This window comes from Leptosomus discolor, chromosome 4, assembly GCF_034619465.1.
Source record: "Leptosomus discolor isolate bLepDis1 chromosome 4, bLepDis1.hap2, whole genome shotgun sequence".
NCBI classification, from domain to species: domain Eukaryota; kingdom Metazoa; phylum Chordata; class Aves; order Leptosomiformes; family Leptosomidae; genus Leptosomus; species Leptosomus discolor.
In genome coordinates this window covers 11,915,450-11,936,521 of record NC_141394.1, presented here as the reverse complement: position 1 = coordinate 11,936,521, position 21,072 = coordinate 11,915,450, and the positions used below count along the sequence as shown (strand labels likewise).

Sequence of the window (21,072 nt, the reverse complement as noted above, 5' to 3'; positions counted from 1 at the left end):
TGATAATCATAAAAGAAAAAAATCAAATAAAAATTCAGCCATTAATAACATACGTTACCAAAACTACCAGTTAATTTGGCAAGGTTGCCCTTAATTCTAACAGTAAGGGAATGATACCATTGTTTTATGAATGCAGCCTCCAGCTGATTTAAAGAAACTCTCCTGTCAAAATTTATATGACTCATGATTTTTGCACTGCACAGAGAATGTTTTAATTTACATAATTATACCTGTATAAACTATGCACTGACTGGCTCCCAATCTTGAGTTCACCCTCAAGTCTCCCTAAGGGAAAGGTGTCACATGTGACGAGAAACAGTTTATGAGTCTGCAAATGTGAAGGGCAAGAACAAAGAGCCAAATCACTTGCTCTTCTCACAACAAGAAATCCTACTTACTGCAACACCCTCAGCAAGCACGAGCACCAATTATTTGGTGAAACAGCTAGTAGTGCCACCAAAACAGACACCCAAGTCTACTTTTTAGGTTTTAAACGTTATGCCTGGAGTATTAACAACTAGCATTACCTGCAGCTACTATTACAATGTCAGCGAGTTGTGTGTGGATCTTGAGCTGCTCTTTTGGTGTGTGTCTGTGAGTAATGGTCACTGTAGCATCACCTGAAATGAAAGAGATTATAAATTAATTGATCATATTCACATATAAAATGCCTGTACAGCATTTACTTTCAGGTGCAAATGACTGACTTTGGTACATTAACAACAGAAGAGATGATCATCAGATTTGTCTTGGGATGCATCACTGATGTCAGCATAGGCAGAACGTTCACAACACTTGCTGTTCACATGTAGGAAAAAAAAATTCTCACAGGATGAATTCATTTATACACCATGGACGAACTTATTCCTTCATTAGCTTCATCACGTGTAGTGGAACTACACAGAGAAAATCCAGCGCAGAATCCAGTGTCTACCTTATTAAGCACAATTTGTATAGTGTGCCACAAGACTCAGCTGTTTGTCACAAACTAAAGCTTCAAGGACAAGATCACCACGTCCGGATCTCTGTCCTCATCCATGTTCGTCTTTCATCTGTTCTGAAGCTCCCTAGAGGGAAGACCACCACAGTCTTCCCTGTACCTGTCACCTAACTTCATAACAGTGTTTTCCTTGAGTCAAAGTTTAGTTTTTGGCCTGTATTTTTGCCAAATTTTGAACCCTCAAGGAAAAATTCAGTTTAGTGAAGTGGCACTATTTCTTACTGATACTCCCTCTCTCAAGAATTAACATGGCTGATAATCTGGTCAACAACAGGGGATGACAACTGAGGATCTTCTCTTTGTAGAGCCTGACTGAGTAGGGATGAGTCTAGCAGCTATGACGACAGGGACACCCCTACGCAGAGGGTCTTTGCTTAGAAACCCTGCTGACCAATAACTGCATACAAAGCTCAGACAGCAAAATCCCTCTCAACTGCAACGCTACCAGATTTCATCAGAGAGAGGCATTCCTGAACATACAGGCAGAACATAATCAACAGTAGCATCAGTATCTACAAAATTCCAATTGGCTGGATCTGAGAAGGTTTAACCACTTAAGAAATCCATACATTCAATGCACATGTTTTTCCACATACTCAAAGCATTCCAATTCATCATTTTATGTAGCTCAAGCTCAACGACAGGAATGCCAAAAACTGGACAAAAAAGGTGCTCAGATTTTTGCAGGTACCTTAGTATCTCTTATCTCCTGGTAAAAGAAAAACAGGTGAACCCTTACATCACACCAGAGTAGGAAGTGTTTGAAGTCACCACAAACAGAAGCACACATCCTTTTGGGCTCAAAACTCAAAAAGATCTGGGGCTTGCTCCTGCATGTATCCACATTTCTTGGCAAGAGGCTACAAATAAACCCTCCCAGTAAGACATGAAAAACCTTGTGTGGTTTGATGGAGATACTGAGAAGAGACCACTACACACAAAACAAATTGTCATGGGGATAGGGACTGAAGTCTCACACTGCATCCAACAGTAAGCGTGGTGATCCCTCAAGGCCTGCCCAAGAAAACAAAGATAACCGCGATCAAAGGAGACTCTTCCCAATGCTTTCCCTGTCGACTATTTGCACTGCACAGTGTTCAGGTGTTACAACCCCCCAATCTCCACCTTCCACTCATCATAGACTCCTAAGCCACATTATTAACCATTAAACTAGAAGTTTTTGCTATCTCAGACGTTACCACCACATCTGCTTCCTCTGGAATGTGTCTGACTGATCTAATCTGTGCCTCTCATCTCATTAACTCTCTTCCTCAACCATCTCATCTTCAACCTGTCTGTGCTCTGACTTCTCTGCTCTTTCCCCTCATCTTTGATCCCTCTTCTCCTTCAGTCTCTATAGTGCACTATCGTCTCCTCAAAGACAAGCAGATCACGACATTTTCAGATTATGAGAACAGAAGGGTACAGATGTGCATAAGCAATTCCATAAAACAAGGGGAATTGCTGGAAGTTAGAAGTCTCTCACCAACTTTCTATGTCTTCCCATGAATTTAAGTGCATCAAGAGCTTAGACAACTAATTGTCTTTAAAATATCTCCACAGTAACTCTTCTTGTGACAGTAACATCCCAGCCAGTACATAAAACTTGCATGTCGAGATTCCCTTGGCTTTTTTCCTTGAATACCTTTGGGATCATGAAATAACAACTCATGCAGACAAAACAATTGGAGCAGGACTGAAGTATTACTCATTGATACTCCTCATTTTGCTAATCTAAAGCAGCATGTCTCTAGCTGCTGACTGGTTCTACGTAGGCCACACACGTGCTCTTTGAAGTGAGCAGCATGCAGGCTGTATAGATGGTCGGAGTTTTCCTGCTTTGGAGACTTCATTCTCCAAACATACTAACAGCACATCACTTTGCTGCCTGTAGAAGAACCATGCCTATTCTTTGATGTGACACACTTCCCTTTTCTTGGTTAATGCTCCATCAATCACACTAAAATTTAGCGACTCTCTGAAGGGCCATCCTTCACACATGAAAGGCAAATAGACTTACCACCCAACTTCGGAAAGAAAGGCTTGAATAAAATAGAGGAGTTTTCTGATAACTATTTTAAACAGAAAAAGGAGGATGTCTTGCCCAAAATCAAATTGTTACTTCCAAAAATACATACATAATGAGATTCTTTTGACCTCTTATCCTGTACTCCGCAGAGTCACTGAGAAAAACCAGTGCATAAAATCCAAAGCTGCAAATACTCACACCTTCTGAGAAATAAAATCAGTGCTATATTCTCATCAAGATTTTAGTGAGGAAATGCGTCTGTAGTCAGCTCCCGAAACCAAGTAATTGCTCTCAATACCAAAAAAAGAAAGGAGAAGAAAAAAAAAAAAGGACAAAAAAAGCACGCCCCCACCTTCAGAACAGCAGTTCAGAAGCTTACAGCCACCTCAGAAAGGGCAGGTTTTTCCATTTATTTGCAATTATACCAAACCAGAAAATAAACAACTATTGTAACACTGCTACTTCTGCTGAAAGAGAAGTATATTTAGCAATTCAGTTTCTGCGTGATACTGTCGAGTCAATTCACTAGCTTATAAAAGAGACAGTCTCTGAACCTGCCTACACAAAACACAATTTACCTTGTAAGGGTTCAGTTTTCCCATCTGATCAGATATTGCCACCTGCAGGACATCATGCTTTCTACATACAAAACATCACAGATTAAGATAGACCTGTTCTGTTCATAAACTGTAAAAAAACCAACTAAAACCTACAACAAAAATGAAGAAAAAAGTATCACACACATACCTTGCATCACTTCTCAATAAAAATTATTTAATTGCATCAGCCCAAATGCTGATAAAACCTATCCTGACTGATAACCCGAGAAAGTTCTCTTTCAGCACTTAACTGTACGTCTTGCCTGGTCCCCATCCCTCTCAATAAAATAAATAAATAAATAAAAAGAATAAAAAAAGTTTCCACTTCATTTGTATTAGCACGTTAAAATTGTTCTAAACATGTGCTTAAGAAGCAGCCTGCCTTAGTTTGGTAAAAATAAAGTCAGCAACTCCGACATGGAATTTTCAGCTCCAAAACATACTTCATCTAGGAACTTCATACACTTGCTAAAGCTACCTCACCTTGTATCCTAACAGACGTCTGATCATAATCACAAATTTTGCCCTGCTATTAGCCACTAAGAAAACCTGTGGAAAGGATTATTCTGTTTAAGCTATTTTTTTTATTATGTTCACATTTCCAGTCTTTCCTTTAGCTCCACCTCCTTTATCTCAATATACTTCAGCTTTATGCATTCTCTTTCACTGTCTATCTCTGCTTTATCTCAACTGCCTGCAGTTCCTTCTCTGTCACGATGCATCCAGAAATTCTGATAGACATTGAGGTAAAGCTGAAACCACCACCTAGTCTGCCTTCCCTTCCACACGCCATCCAGGCTGGGCTCTGGATGCCGAAAGCAGAAGCAGAGAAGAAAGCTAACTGCAGAAGACCAACCAGACCTTCAAGGACAGCCCAACCTGTGAGTCAGGAACGAAAACTATGCTAGACTAGGTCAGCTACAAAAGCATTTATCACCACATACACGGCAAATACATACTTAATGCTAATTTACTGTGGAAGAAGTACAACTGTTCCTTTGTTTTCTCACTGCCAGCTGCTTTATACTCTATACTACCACTTGGTGGGACGGAAAACAAGAAAAACTACCTTAAAAATAAATCCGTTTCTTCCGAATAAGCAAAGATAACTTCAACGAGTAAACTCTTTCTACATCTAATTTCAGTGTCATCGTCAGTAAAGGAATATCCAAACTTTTTTTGTCCCTTGACACACACAGCACCAACAACAACGCCAGTAAATAGAGCTGCCACTGAAGTAATGTGTAACATGGCAGGAATCAGAACAGATGACCGTGAAGCACAACAAAATTCATTCACAGGCCAACAAACAAGTTGTACTACCAGGCAGTCAAGTAAGAACTACAAACCCAGGACACGAGTGAGCAAAACTGAGCCACAAATCCCACTAACTCAAAAACTGAAAGCTATGAAACAATACTTAGTTACAGCTAAAAAGCATCCATGCAACTGCTGTGGGTTTTTTAACATGTTGCCAAAAGAATCCTAAGTTTCCTCATTTCCAACTGAGAAATATGCAAGTAGTTTGCAACATAACTCTGTGGTGCATGAAGCCTATTTCAAACACCGAACTGCATGGCCAGTAATACATAAAACCCACCATTTGCAGCAAATGGCAAAAATGCTACTAATTTTCATGGGAATGGGGATGAGATCAGGAGTATGCACTGATGGTAATTACAATTCAAACAGTGAGAGAAGTTTCAAATAGCAACTTTCCCACAGAAGCTGAATGGAAAAAACAACTCTATGATTAGTAAGAAGCTTTTCGTGCTTTATTATATTAATAACAGATTTCACTCCACTCCTATTAAATATGCCTGGGATTAAACATTCACGTTTACCTCATTTGCGCACATCACCTTGGCAGTTTCTAACATCAAAATTTTAAATTATATTTGTTTTTCTTTCTACAGCAGAATTATAGCAGCACATGCATGCTTCTGTAATTAGAATTACTTAAAAATATTTCCCTTACAACCCCCAATTTCCAGGGGGATATAAACTGCACTGCAGAAAAATCCCCCAGGCCAACGTGTAATACCACAGAGCTCACACTGGAAAGTTATTTCGTTGGTCACCTGGCTATTTTCATAAACACCACCTAACTAACACAGCACAACACAGGAATCACGTCATATATTTTTCTATATACGTGTGTGTGTGCGTGCGCATGAAAAACTTGAAATAAGTATTAGGTAGGCATGAGGATAAGGCATATAGCTATACTACTTCACAGAAACATCACATGAACCTCTGTGACTCTTTAAGACCACATCGCCAGGTATTATTCTCAACGTTCAGTGCTAATCATGTTTAAACAGCAGCTGTTTCAAATGGAAACTGCTCTCCTGAGAATACATCAGGAAATATATTGGCAAACTTATTTCCTTGCTCTGGTTGCAAATACTGTACAAGAGACAAAAGCTTTCTTTTCTTAACTGAATCCTCTGGTCAGCTTTACTTTAATGATTTCACAAATGGAAACATTAAAACAACATTGATAGACTTACCTCCAGGCCTTTCATGCTCTCCGTCACTATGTAAAAGCATGGAAATAGGCATTCCAACATTCTTAGATCTTCCAGCTACAACAACATTTTTCCCAAATGTTTGTATTCCTTACAGGAAAACAAAACAAAACCACAAAAAAAACCAAACCAAACCAAACAAAAAAAGAAAAAAGAAAACTATCAAAAAATTATATTCTGGTATTTTTATACCTAAACCCTTCTTCTCAGTCCCCAAGATATAATTATTTGCTGTTGTGGACTTCTGACATCAACATGACTTGAAAATCCACAAGGCTGAATCTGAGGGCTGAATCCACAAAACAACTTTCAGCTTCCACATTGGAGAAACAGAACTGGCAACTCATGCAGGTTATCTGAATCACCCTTTGGAGGGACTTAATTTCTCTTCTCTGACCACAAAGGGAAATGGAAGCTCTTACGTCTACCAATAGGAACATGTATATTATACTTATAAAATGACAACTATTGAATATATGTGTATTCTTTTCCCCTTCTAGTTCTGGATTAAATGTCCCCATTTTTATTGTTCTTTCTTTCCCATTCCCCAGAAGAACTTAAGCATTCAAATCTTTTATTTGATAAATAATCAGGAGGTCAACAATATCATAGAAAGTTCCTTGCAACATTCTAAAGTGCAGAAAATAAGTTACTGAAGTGTTTCACCAAGTATTCCACGCTGACTACCGTCTACACTTAATTAATAGTTGTGCTTCTGGCAAAAGATCTCATCTATTTGGCACCTCCTTATTATTTAGATTAATCCTCTAAATGTTTGTTCTTCAATCAGCCCAATACATTTAGATAACCTACACCTTTTAACTCACACCTGACTTTACCCCTCATTCATCTTCCAAGATAAAAAGTTTTGCTACAGTTCAGTGTCTTACCTGTCCGTTTTATAATTTCCCACACGGCAGCAGCAGTGGCAGGTATTATTGAGGGCTGATCAAGACACAGACGTCCAATATTCATAATATGAAACCCATCCACATCCTTTTCAGGTGCGATAGCGTTACAAACTGTTCGTTCATCTATGTGATCTAGGAAATGCATTGCTTTCAAATTACAGTTCTTTCACTTGCCAGGTGTCATCAATACTATCTGAATCATTTCACAGAGAAACACACAAGTTCCTTCTAGCTAGAGTAATCATTATTATTCATTATGAATGAACTACACTCCCTCTCTAACGGCAGCAGTTACAACTTCACCTTTTAAAGTTATCTACTGAAAATTAAATGATTCTGTTTATGATACTAACAATACAACAGATTCAGTCACAATAGGAAAGGCTGATACTCAGCTGAGAACAATGACTTAGTAACCCCAAAAACAAAGGTTTAAGTAAGACACTTCAGAGTCACTTCTGCATTCTGGAAGCGCTGATTATCAAGTGGCTCGAAAAAAAAAAAAATCATAGGAGAAAAGTTATTGTGCATGTTACTTGTCTCTAAGATCACAAAGGACATTTGACCTAAGTTTTCAACAAATGTACCGAAACCTCAGGCTGAAATAGCTTTGCAGGTCTAGCTTTCACTTTTCTTTTTATAACAACACAACTGTTTTCAGTAATTTGCTAACTAGTAGGATCAAAATATACCCTACTTCACTGGAAAACTGTGAGAACGTATTAAACTGTTTGATATTGATGAGCTCAAAACACTAAGTATGGCTTAAAAGACGATACCCACACACAATTTCTCATATTTATTTGCAATGAACATTTCTCATATGCAGTATTTGTAGGGGACAGGTCTGCAACTGCTTAATGCTTTTACTGCATAAACATTGGCACTGATGATGAAAAAACCCATGCGTTAGCCAGTCCTACCTCTGCAAAGCTACACACCCAAGTATAAAGCGTGCATACGTGAAGAGATTATAGAGGAACAGCTCTACAAAACATCCCCATACTGAGCCAGAAACCAAACTTTAACAAATGTATTTACCAGCAATACGTCAGTCACAGTTTTAGAATGACAGAATAGTTTGAGTTGGAAGGGACCTTTAAAGGTTGTCTAGTCCAATCCCCCCCTGCAGTGAGCAGGGACATTTTAGTCTATTGCTTCACTGTTTAGTAACATCACAAACCGCTTCCAGGATTACACTTTCAGCTTTACTTACATCTCAGAATGACTATTTTTTTTGCATCTTTTACATAACGACACAACGCCCATTCCAGGCTAGATCCCAAACAGAACTCTGTGGCTGTGAGGCGATATATCCCAATGTCCAATTCAGGGAGCGTAATGGGATGTTTAAAAAAGCCAAATAAAGGGAAACAAGTATTGATAATGAAATTCAGACATTCCCAGAAAAATATTTTATAGACATATATAGGATGTTTGAATTTCATAGTAGCTTCCCAGAAATAGACAGATGCAGATATGTTCATGTAAAAGGGAAAGAAATCATTCTTCATGTAAATAAAAAAAGAATTTTGGAAAATGAGCTAACTTAGCTTTCTGCCCTTCTGTTTTCCTCCGTTCCTCTGGAGGAAAAGAAATAATTCAGTAACCAGAGTTATAGCTGACATCTATTATGGAAAGAACTTCCCGAACATTTTCCGTTCATGGTAACTTAGATATTTAACTTCACTACACAGACAATGCAATATTGAAAAAGATCTGCTATTGATTAAATTACTCTAAGGTTTTTACTAAGGCAGGCAACAGCCAGGCTTCAACCTAGCAAGTTTTATAGGTTAGAGGAACGCTAATTAGTCTTCATGTAGTTCCCATGACAGGCATACTGTAGCTCTTAAAAGGAATCTTCAACCAATTACTTTAGGGCTTAAACATTTAAGTGCTCTAACATCAGACATTTGAACTGACACAACTATAATCATCTGCAGTTGTTGTTTTGTTTTTTTTTTTTTTCCCTCAGATGTTGAAGAGGTGTAAATTCACTAAGTTTCAAGACTTATGTCTGTTGTTGAATTATGGATCAATGAAGGCAGCAGACAGCTCCAGAGCAGACTGTAATGGCCTGATATCCTCCACATTAAAAAAGTGCATTTCTGCAACTCGTACCCAACAATTTTACCAAGCACCCACACAAGTAAGACAAGTGACACACGACACCTCCCGTTTTGGGGGAACACAACACAACAGTGGACTGGGAGTCCAGTGGATGAGTCAGTTTCCTTTGCTACATGGCTTCAGACAGAAAGATTTCCATCCCTAGGCTGCCAGTGCTCCATCTTTCACATGAATTCTTACTACTGAAACGAAAATTTGCTACATCACCTGTTTCTCCTACTGTTCTTACTGGGAGAGGTGTTTGTTCAAAGTAAACTGACCACATTCCATGAGCTCTCAGCGTTCCTTACTCGGTGTACAAGATTTCAGTCTCCTTACTTGGGTTATACTCCCACCTTGTGGCCAACTTATTTCAACAAGTGGCCAATTTCAGTTAGCTTTCGCGTAACACGAAGCACAAAACTTCCTCATCACGAATGCTGATGTTTATTACATATGCAAACAAAGCGTCTCTTCCTCTATAACGCTCAGCACCTGATCCGATTTTTGTTGTTTCATAGATAAGAAATAAAGGCAGCGAGAACTGTCTGAAAGTAAAGACCAAGACTAAAAATAAGAGTGGAAACGAAGAGCTTACCTAGAAACAAAGCTTCAGCTTAACCATCATCAGCTATACTTATAAACAGTAACCCCTGGAGTCCCAGCTAGCGCTAGAAAACATTCTCATACATGCCGAAAAGATGCTTCTACCCTTCAGAGCACACTGTATAAACGTATGACAAAAGACAACATTTGGAAACACAGAGCCAGAAGAAACCTAACACACCAGTCAACTTATTGCAATGACTCTAGTCATTTAGTTACCTCTCCATCAGGATGCACAGTGGTTTAACGAAGTTGACTTAGTAGATTTACATGAAAACTGCGAGTTTTATCACTGCCAAAATACCGTTTTGCTAGCTACTGCCAGGTGGTATTTCAGTGAGATTTTACTACAAATTAGGAGAAGGGGAATAAAAAGCAGGAATATAGTGGAGGCTCTTAGGATCTTATCACAAAGCTCACCTGGAACATTAGGGACAGCATAGAAGACACAAAGAAATGTTTAAGGCAAAACCTGGAATCACTGTGAGAAAGACCGCTAGATAGCTAACTTGGCGTGATACAGAGAATGAAAATACAGCAAAGGTCTTGGAGTTCAAGGCAAAACAGTGCAACACGTTAAAAAACAAACAAACAAAAAAAGAAATAAACTGGATAAAGTGTGTGTGGAGGGAAATTTCTTGAAATAACATTCTGACAACTTCAGAAGAGGCACGGTTGACAAAGCCATTGTGAAATGATTCTCACAATTTCATTCGCCTTTTTGTTTAAAACGAACTGCAGGCTAGTATACAACAAAAAAAATGTAACACCTCAACTAGTCCTTCATTATGCATGTCCTCTTTCAAGAGATTCTTACGTCACTAAGACACACCTGAACCCCAAACTGTCAAACTCTTTCCTCTTACATTGACTGTACACGAAGAGAGGGACAAATGTCACCTACCTGGGAGAGGCAGCTGAACTAATAAACCACTAACTGTTTGATCCTTGTTGAGTTTTACCATCGTATCTAAGAGTTCTTCCTGAGAAATGTCTTTAGGCCTCAGTATGATCTCACTAGAAATGCCTGATAAAAACCAAAAAACAGAAGACACATATTAGTATCAGGAAATTTATCTATGGACAGCTTAGTCATTTTGTCTAAGAATCTGTCTGATGCTTAATGGAGGACTTGCTAAAAAATTCTGCTTTTGCTGTCTGGTCTTTAATGCTGTATTTCTAGATATCAACTACAATCATATAACAAAACGTACAGAAAAAACCATAAATCTATAGCTGGACACAGTATCTCCAAAATTAAACAACAGTTTAGAAACAGTTGGAAAATAAAGCATGTAACTTTTCTCCAAATGTGCTCTTGAGAACGACAATCAGAACTGAACAGATAAAGCTACGCTAGCATTACTGGTATTTTATCTGATAGCTTTGCTACTTCTGTGGGACAAAATGCATTATTAGAAAAGAAAAATTTTCAAGTTACTTCACAAGATGGCAGCTTCACTGATAGCAACAACTGAAGTTCCCTATTTAGACTATGGTACTCTTTCATCTGGAGATGAGATGTTGTAGTGACTGGGCTTTATCCCGGGCAACCAGGCACTTCGCTTTACTGTTTGATTTCATTATGTCTGAAATTTTGCCCTTCAACCTCAGAGCTGTGAAGCCTTGGTTTTGGATTGGCTTGCCTGGCTCTACTGGGGATGTAAAGCATTCAACAGGACAGATATTCCGTGAGATACAGCAGATGCACATGAAGACTGACTTTATGAAGACAAAGGCTCTTCTCAGTATCTTCCTGTGAAATGGGGTACTTAATCACTGTTCCCATCAATTCTGGGGTAGTAGGGTTTGCCACCACAGTTGGAGGTGGGTTGAAAAACCCACATATAAAAGAAGCAACCTAACAAGTACTGAGGAAGCAAGCTCTTAAGCAAATATTTCACATTCAAAAATAATCAGTGTCTTACAGAAATTACTAAAATCTGACATAATTTTTCTCTGACTATCTTTATTCACCAAGCCTCTCAAAGACAGTTAAGACATTTGACTGTCAAAAACCTTCTCCAGTGCTCTCCTTTAGTCTCCAGTTTCTAACGGTAAGGGTGCAATCTGTTTTCCTAACAACACTTCAAGATGCAGAATTCAACTTACGGCTACCATTCATGTGTCATTAAAACTACGTTCTTCACATGTCAATGCAACTTCTTTTCTTTAGGTTCACCAGAGAAGATAAGGAAGAAAACAGGGTAAAAGTAAATTAAGATACAAAGCAGGTTCCCCACTGCTTTTTTTATTTTTTATTTTTAAGTAACAGTATCTTGTTCTTACCAAAGCATCTTTTATATTACATAACACATACCTACAGCTGCAGCTGCTTTTATCTTGTGTCTGACATAGATATGACTAGCTGGATTGTCTCCTACTAATATGACAGTGAGATGAGGTCTCTTGTTTCCAAAGGATATCCACGACTCTACATCCCTTTGAACTTCTTTCAAAACTTGTTTAGCAAGCTTTGTCCCTGAGATAATGGTTGCTTCATCACTATAAAGACAAAAAGATATACAATATTTAGGTCTAAAATTTCACAAACAAGACACTTCCAAGTGTGTGATCTACCACGTTAAACACTCATAAATGCTTTGATTAGTTGATTTGCTAGTATTTAAAATATTATTTGCAAAACACTAACGCACTACAAATCCACTGGGGGAGAGAAGTGTTTCCCCACTGCCTTATTTGAAGAGCAGGAACGTGCCATCAGTGCGCAGGGAAGAAGAGCTCACCTGCCACATCCCTCCTTCCCAACACATGTAGACATAGGACAACCACAAGACCACCCAAAATCACAGGCTATCTATGGTATTATACAAAGAAATCACCTAAACTTAAGCCCTACATCTGTCTGATACATGAAGAAAGCTAGTCTACACTTCAGGTTACTGAAGAACGGTTCTATGAGGACTCTGCTGCACAGCAAAGAGCAAGATCCAGAAAAATGTATTTTTGGGTATCGGAAATAATAGTATCCAACCCTCTAACTTCTACTACTGCTGAACCCCTTCAAATAAATGAACAGCTTGTAAGCAGTCATGTGACAACCTCCAAAATGTATCTTAAACCAAAGTTTATTTCAAATGGTGTACGAGGTAAACCTTAATGGTGCTACAGAGGCACCACAGAATGGAATGAAGCCAAATTCCTTTCTTAACCTCACAAGCCCTATCCTCACCCTTGAATGCCACTTTGGTGACAGTAACAGTAAGACTTACCCTTTGGGAAAGCTCTCCATGTCTTTTATCAACCTCCCATGCTCCCCTCACCAGCTAACTGCTCAAAGACCAAGTGCATCTTGACGGAGCTCTTGACGGAACAGTAGCTCCTCAAGCACTATTTCATTCAGGTCTTCCAAGTGTCAGCTTTATCTTACCTTGATTCTTCTCCTAGTCTCTGGAGTCTTCTCCGAATTCCTGCCCATCTGCTCGCTGTGAGCAAGCATAGGTGCTCCTCACCTCGTACGTGTCCATGGGACACATTCCACCACAGTTCAAGCTTTTATCTACACTGCTTCCTTCACTAATTGACCCTCTCATCTTCCCAAAGAAACTCCAAGAATCCTAACATGGTACAGTGGACAAGTTCACTGCTCTCCTAGTGAGCACAACTGTGCAGCACTAACGCTGATGGTTCATCAGCTCCCAACCAAAGACCGTCAGCTGATTACTGGATCTTTCTTACCAGAAAGCCTGAGAGGCTTTCCTCTCTGCAAACATCCTTCACTTCCTCCTTTGAGATGAAGAGCTTGACATGTATATACACATACAGATTGCAACCCTTGCTTTGAATTGAATAAATTAATTCAACACAACTACCACTTACACTGACAGTTTAGCAAGGACTCCAGATGAGTTCTAATGACACCAACAAGCTGTCATTATTTTAAAAACAAACAAACAAAAAGAGAGAGAAAAAAAAACCCACAGTGCCTAGTATTAAAAAAAAAAAAAAAAAAAAAGAAAGAAAAACAAACACAATCTTCTGAGAACTATTTATCCGACTGTTTTTCAGGAAAGCAAAGTCTTAGAAATACAGTTAGCACACAAAAAACATTTATACTCTGTTTCTTTCAATTTTACATCAGCCTTAGCTACTTCCAAGCACAAGTTTCTGAACTGTTTAACAAAGTATATAAAGAAAAATTAAGCCAACAGATGTGGGTTTATTCCTTTCCTGTATGGCCTGCTCTGCACATAATTATTTTCACAGATTCTCTCTCTCACCTTCATGATTTATGTTTTACCTATACAAGCCTTTGGCACAAGGCACTTATCTCCATGTGCTCATTATGCCAAATAAGTAATTAATGCTCACCTGTGTAGCACTGCCATATGCACTTAAGAATACAATGACTTAACAATATTTTGGTGCCAAAAAATATTTTCCATCCATATGAACGTGTACTGTATTTCTATTTTTACTCTAAATGCATTGCCAAAGGCTAAGTTTTCCTGATCTTTAAACGAACGATTTTAAATGCATGCCTCTTCCTTAAAACCTAGTCACAGACTCATTAAGTTTTCAAGATGTGTCCTCACTTAAATATGACCATTCTCACCTCATCACGTTCTGCCTTCTCTGTGATCCAAGGATCAAAAACAAAGCAATGAAGAGAAAACCAGTGCTAAAAAGACAAAACCACATACACTCACAGAAATACAGAAGAAAAAAAAAACTCACACACACATACACACACGTATGCTACAAGGTAAGACAAAAAGCATGTAATACATCTCAGCCAGGAGGTGCTGCACAAAGGCTCTTCAACCCCTGGATCTTTCTGAAGGCACCAGTTAAGTTCAACAAGCCTCAGCAAAGTCAATTGTAAAAGACAAAAACTTGCCTGAAAACAGAAACATTTCAAGTTAAGACTACTCTGAAAAATTAATACTCTGGGGCCGCCCAGGTATAGAAGATCAAAACGATTCCAGGTTAGTTCACGTACACAAAAGAAAATGAGTACAATTATACCTTAGCAAGAAGTTATGGGATGGCCCTGCTTTAAAAGTGCTACCCTCTTCTGGCATCCCAACAGCTAAATAGATACTTTGAGAAGTCAAGGTATCGATGCACAGAGTAGCCCTATTTTTCATACTTGTAACTTAAAGGTGCTGGGAAGAGAGATCATTAACAGCATGTACATTTATGGCAATTGTTTACCAAAGCGACTCCAGGTCTCAAGGAGAATCTCAATGAAGACAAATCACAGGGAAAAGAAATCTTAAGATAAAACTTTCGGCCTTTGCTTTGGAGACTGACCACGAACCATAGAGCAATTGAAATTACCCAACAGTCACAAAATGGAGTCGTGAAAGGTCAGCTTTATATCTTACAGAGGTACAGATAAAAGGCCTGTCAAGTTACAGGTGCACTGTTTGCACTGTTCCCTCTTTTAAAGAAGGAAAGAGCGGCCAATAACCTGACTCACGCCACACCCCCGCCCCCCCCCCCCCCCCCCCCCCAGTTTAATTATTTGTTTAAGGCCAGAAAGCTTCCCCCATCACCTGCTTGTAGCTGATGATCACACACATCTGTCTTGAGCTGCTCAGGCTCAACCACACCTAGTTTACCAACATCAGCACAATGCCACTAATGCAAATCTCTTTTGGAACACAGCTAACAATTTTTGTAATGGTTCAGAAACCAAGTGTCCCAGCTGTCCTGAGTCCAAGCTATGAAAAGCACTCCGCGCACCTGCTAGGTTAACTCTGCGTTGAAAAGTGCCATCGCTGTAACCAAGCTGTATATATCGCTACTGCAAGAACCACTACTTAGGTTGGAAAGGTCATAATTTCTTACATGTTTCCTAACAGAAGTTTTCACATAGATTAGGAAACTCACATCACCTTCATATATAGCAAACAGTTTTGCCCCAAATTGGCCAGCACCTGAATTTTTACAAGTCCAAGGCCAAAACCGAGGGGAAAACAAACAATACATTACTTAAAATACTATTATTTTAAAATATTACCACAAACACTTAGTGTTCCCACTTAACCATATGCATTTCAGTAACACAAATTGAAACTTCAACAGGTGGTACAAGTGAAGACAATCTAGAAATGTCCTAAAGGGAATTACTTCAGTCTTGATGACCATTTATCTCAGCTGCTCATCATCACAGCAAGACAACATACCGTTCTTCCTATGAGAGATTTTAATAAATTTAATTAAATCTCCGTAATTAATTACTTTATTCTTACACCTTGTGTTTGGCTACTTCAACTTTTGTTGCTTGAACCTTGCTCAACACATAAAATAAGCAAAGTACGTCCATTTTCTAGGAAGACAGCAGTATTTATCATTTCTCTTGATCATTAGTTCTAGTGGGTTTACAATTTCATCTAGAATTTTAAGACAAGGGCACAAATCCAGTACATCGTGGAAACATGAATTACCTATTGTGTAACAGAAGCATGGTTTTCACTCCCAAGAAAAAAAAAAAAAGGCTGGTTCGGTATTAAGAGAATAAAAGCTTCACACCCTTCAGCAGTAATCTTTTTCTTTGCCTGACTACCCTGAACATCCAGAACTAAAGCATTTCAACACTCTCTGCAAATACATACGCTTGAAGGTTTAATGTGTATCTGTACACAAACGTGTTTAACACCGACGTTTAGTATGTGTTGAGTCAGTTTTCCATGATGAAAGTAGTTCAAAGTAATTTTCAAAAACAATAAAGCATTCTGGGTTTCTGTTAAAATCGGACTGGTTTTCAAAGTGCTGCAAGTCTGATCAGTCAGGGTTTCTTTCTGTACCATATTCTGGGGGATGAACAAAGCCACACCTAGAACAACTTTCGGGGGGAAAAAAACCAAATACTGCTTCCTGAGATGGTCTAAGACCAGGTTTGCATTCTGTATCTATTATAACAAACTACGCAAACGGAGTAAAATGATGTATGATTCATGTGTTGTGGTATTAATAAGATGCATTTGCCTGTTTATCAGCATACTGAACCATGAGAAATGTTTAACAATTCAACCCATGGGGAACACATCTAAAAGACAGCAGACAGCATATTTTTTTTGGAGACACTTGTTTAAACTTTACAGACACATGGACGGTAGAACACTAAGGATTTTGAAATACTACCCTAACAGCTGGCATAAAAAATGCACAGTGGTGAGTTCTGAAACTTCTTTCCTCTGCTAGTCTTTAAGATATAAGAAAAAATACTCCTCGAAGTATGAACAAACTGCCAGGAGCATCATCCCACCCATAACATAGTTCATCCATTTCTTGAAAATAACTCTTGATTAAATAAGATGATATTTGGAAACAGACAGTTGCTGCCAGCGCTTCTGGGAAAAAAAACAACTCTACACATTTTAACTGCACCCAAAACACGACCACCATCTTCTCCCTATTACCTATGAAGTTACTGAAAGAAACGTGTTTAAATACCAGTACCTAAAAAGCAGAAACCATTCCAGTTTCTAAATACTTAAACCAAAACAAATCAGGCAGCAATGCATTGTCATTTAGCATTCCAAACAGAGAAGTTTCTAGTTCTCCTCCTTCCACGATTGTTCTGTCCTTCATGACTCCAAAAACTACCTTCCCAAAAGTAAGAAAATAGTTGCACTAACATCACCTTTTATGTAACACAGTTGATTTCTTATGAAGTATATTTCACCAAGAATCTACTTTCTGCTACACAGTCACTATCTATCCATACACATTTTTAAAGCCTCTGGATTTACTCAACAGCCATTAAAGCTTTGAGCATTTCTCCAGGTGCAGTAAATAAGGTGCTGAGAGTTTATCAGGGAGAGATGAAGCAGCAGCACACACACACACACCCCTGCTGCACAAAATATACTGAAATCCAGCAACTTCAATTCTAGCAACCTCCTGAGCAACCAGTTTAAGTAAAACAAAGGTCACCTTGACAACACTCGTAACTTCCTGAATTTAAATGTCATTTGTCTTCTATGCATCAACGCCAACTTTCATATGGGAAATAAATACCAAGAATACTTCACTACAACTCAGTAGATACCATCACATCTGTTGTTTGGACCTTTGTAACCCTGTCTCAGCAAAACCACCCAGTTATAATACTAACTCTCACAGAAGGAAAAAAAAAAAAAGCAAGCTTTAAGTATATAGCTAAGGAGAAACTTCCAATACCTGCGTTGCACTATAATGCTCTTCAAAGTCTTTTATTCACTTGTTAAAAAGACTGCATATACAACTTCCTCATATAAGGAAGTTTTTCACAACTGTCAAACATAAATATAGCAAATACTATAATATGTTGATGCTTCCTACCTTTAGAATCCAGATAGTTTAAGTCCTTCAACGGAAATATTATACAGAACTATGCAAAAAAGTAAAGCATCAGCTGTACAGAAAGGTCACACTGCAGCAAGCTATTCAAGATACTGAAATTAAGAAGTGAATTATTATTTTAAATTTTATCCACGTGAACAACCTGACCAGGTGTAATGACAGATTTAATATGTGTTACTACGCCATCCTGTCCCACTATCATGCTACCCTCATGGATGCTCTTATTCTGAACCCTGTGTGAGTTTACAACAGAACAATTCACCTACTGAATCTTTCCTGTTAGTGCATCCAGTGACTTGCAGGACATTACAGAAACAAAGATGTCAGCTGCCAGTTTAGGTCAAAAAGCCCAAAATCTTACGGGGCATCACAAACGGGATCTTCTCAGTCCCATACATACCACATGAAAACCTCTGTAAAAATCATTATCACAGGAGCATCTACTTTTCACAGAACTGGAAAAACAGTTACTAGCACCAACGAACAGCAGCAGGCATGCGCTGTTCCAGAAATACAGCTGTTTGTGCCAAAACCAGCAGGGTCAAATCCTCTGTTGTACAGGACATACAGAACATCCAGGAGGTCAGATGCTTATTTCAGTTGCCACAGTATGGCTTCCTAACCTTTTCATGTTTGAAAACACAAAACAAAGACATGCTTTCAGTGCAGGCTACCTGTGATCCCCTGAGCAGAGTAAACTTTCAGGTCAGTGTTTACCACAACTCTAGCACAAACGAAACGGCTGACAGGCAACAGCTCAGCTGCAACCCTCCCATCCACACCCAGGCAAGTGCTGGTCACTGCCATGCTGCCACACCGACAGGAAAGGATCAGGCCAGCCAGCACCTTAAGTGAAACATGCCGGGTACCTGTGTCAGGACGCCGGTCCCTGCTGTGGCAGCGTGCATCCTGCTCGCCCGAGGGATCTAGGCTCCCAGCAAACATCGGCAGGCCCAGGCCTGCTGCAGTGCTACATGAGATGCAGTGTGACCATATGGGGTTAAGTATTACTATTCTAATTTACTTTTATTTTAAAATTAGGGGTTTTTTTAAATTTAGTTATTTTTTCAAGAACAAAGGAGCACCACTGTACCACACCACCTGCCTTGCTGAGGACAGTGAGGCAGACGCCACAGGGCTGTCACCATCACACGTCCCTTCGTACAGACAGCAATATTCTTCAGCTAAGATAAAAATACTCGCCTACAAACCACCAGCAAAAATAACCAGAGATGCCAAAAAATTAATATATGTAGTAATTCTGTGTAAATCAACCGAGAGGCTCTTTAAGGTACCGGCCGCAAACAAACGCTTCACAGACAGCCTTCCCTCGGGGAGGCGGCAGCAAGGCCACACCACAGGGCCTCCCCCGCTCCACTGCGCCCTTCAAATCCCCCACCGGATCAACAACGCCCATGCCGCTGCCCCCCCGCCCTCCCTCCCGGTACCTCTGTCCGCTCGCACCGACCCCGCGGAGCCTCGTTTTCCCGGGGAGAACCGCCGTTCAGCCGGGGCCCGGGGGCACCCACCCCGCACGCAGCCGGCGAGGGAGCGGGCTCTGCCGCCACCTCCCACCCCCCTAACTCCCCTCAGGCGTTTGGCGCCCACTCGGCGGCGGCAGCGCGCGCGGCGCCCGCCCGACCTCGCCATTCCCCACAACGCTGCCCACCGCCCCGGGAAGAGGAGGAGGAGGAGGAGTAAGGGAGTGAGGATGAAGATGAAGATGCCTCGAGCCGTGCGGCGTACCTGGCGGCGCTGCGAGGGGAGCTGCTGGTGCTGCAGGCGGCCCGGGGCGCCGGGCGTGAGAGGGCTCGCCATCTCCTCAGCGGCGCCAAGCCCGGGCGCAGCACGGAGGAGGAAGAAGAGGAGAAGGCGGTCGCCGCCGCCATGTCGGTCCCCACGGACGGAAGCGCCTCCGCAACCAAGCGACGAAAGGAGGGGCCAGGGCAAATAGCGGGCTTGGGGCCGCGGCGGGGCGGGGCGCGTTGCTGAGGGCCGGGCGGAGCTGCCGGTCGCTGTGACAGCAATAGCGGGCCTGAGGGACGAGGCGATACACAGCCCGCCAAAATTGAAAGGGCGGCGGCGGCGCCTCTAGGGAACGCGCATCTGTGGGCAGGCCACTAGCCGTGTGAGGGCCCGGGGCTGGCAGACGGCGCCCAGGGCTGGCAGACCGCGCGGGTTTGTGCGCGGAGAGGGCGAGCGGCGAGCGGCGCAGCCCCTGCCCGCCCCCCCAGGCCGTGCCGCCCTGCAGCGCCGCGGGGGATTGCGGCAGGAACCTCTGCAGGGGTTGGCGCGAAGGGGGGGGGGGGGGCTTCGTTTGCGTCCTTCGATTCGCGTGAGCTTGCCTTCCCGCCACAGTGTGGTATGGGCAAAGGCGGCAGCGAGTCAGAGCTGTGCAGACAAGCCTCGATGCCCTTCGCAGTTCGCAGCTGCACCTCGTGTTTTCCCATGAGCTTTCCTGCAACTCACATCTTGCCGCTTTGTCTCGTGTTTGACGGCAGACTTTTCACTAAAAAGTGTGGGAAAAGTTCCACTGCAGAGGGAAAGAAGAAAACAAACCGAGATCTGAAATAGCATGTACAAGGCATGCCAAAATAATGATGGAAACCTTACCTGCAATACTGAGCCTACTGACAGTTCAAAAATTCCTTTATGAAGCTGGCAAAAGCTTTGAAAAGATGCAACAGATTACGGAGGCTGCAGTTTCTGCTATCGTACTGGCAGATTTTTTGATCAGATAGGCGTTGGCATAAGGAACATGGCTCAGCTGCTTCCACAGACAGTGTACATACTACTTTTTCTTGACTTGTCTTCCTAGAATCTTACTCTCTTCCAGTCTTGTAGATCTTCTGTAAATCTTCCCCTTTAGATTGCCATCTTATTTTATACATGGTAGCTACACCTAACTTTACACATCATCTAGCATGTATGTACTGCATTAATTATAAAGCTTTTTTTAAAAAAAGGA

The 21,072-nt window shown here is 40.8% G+C and overlaps 1 protein-coding gene across 2 annotated transcripts in view; it reads right to left on the bottom strand.

Moving 5' to 3' along the window:
- The window catches only part of LOC104354133 (methylenetetrahydrofolate dehydrogenase (NADP+ dependent) 2 like), a 78,341-nt gene extending 58,348 nt beyond the window's left edge, over window positions 1-19,993 (bottom strand). For both annotated transcript variants that reach the window (XM_086464162.1, XM_086464163.1), the window contains exons 1-6: window positions 19,851-19,993; window positions 12,109-12,293; window positions 10,693-10,815; window positions 7,050-7,202; window positions 6,142-6,249; window positions 528-620 (exon numbers count right to left, since the gene is read on the bottom strand). In XM_086464162.1, the coding sequence (XP_086320288.1) occupies window positions 528-620; window positions 6,142-6,249; window positions 7,050-7,202; window positions 10,693-10,815; window positions 12,109-12,293; window positions 19,851-19,993 (805 nt within the window). The remainder of the gene's footprint in view (window positions 1-527; window positions 621-6,141; window positions 6,250-7,049; window positions 7,203-10,692; window positions 10,816-12,108; window positions 12,294-19,850) is intronic.
- Between the last annotated feature and the right edge of the window lie 1,079 nt (window positions 19,994-21,072).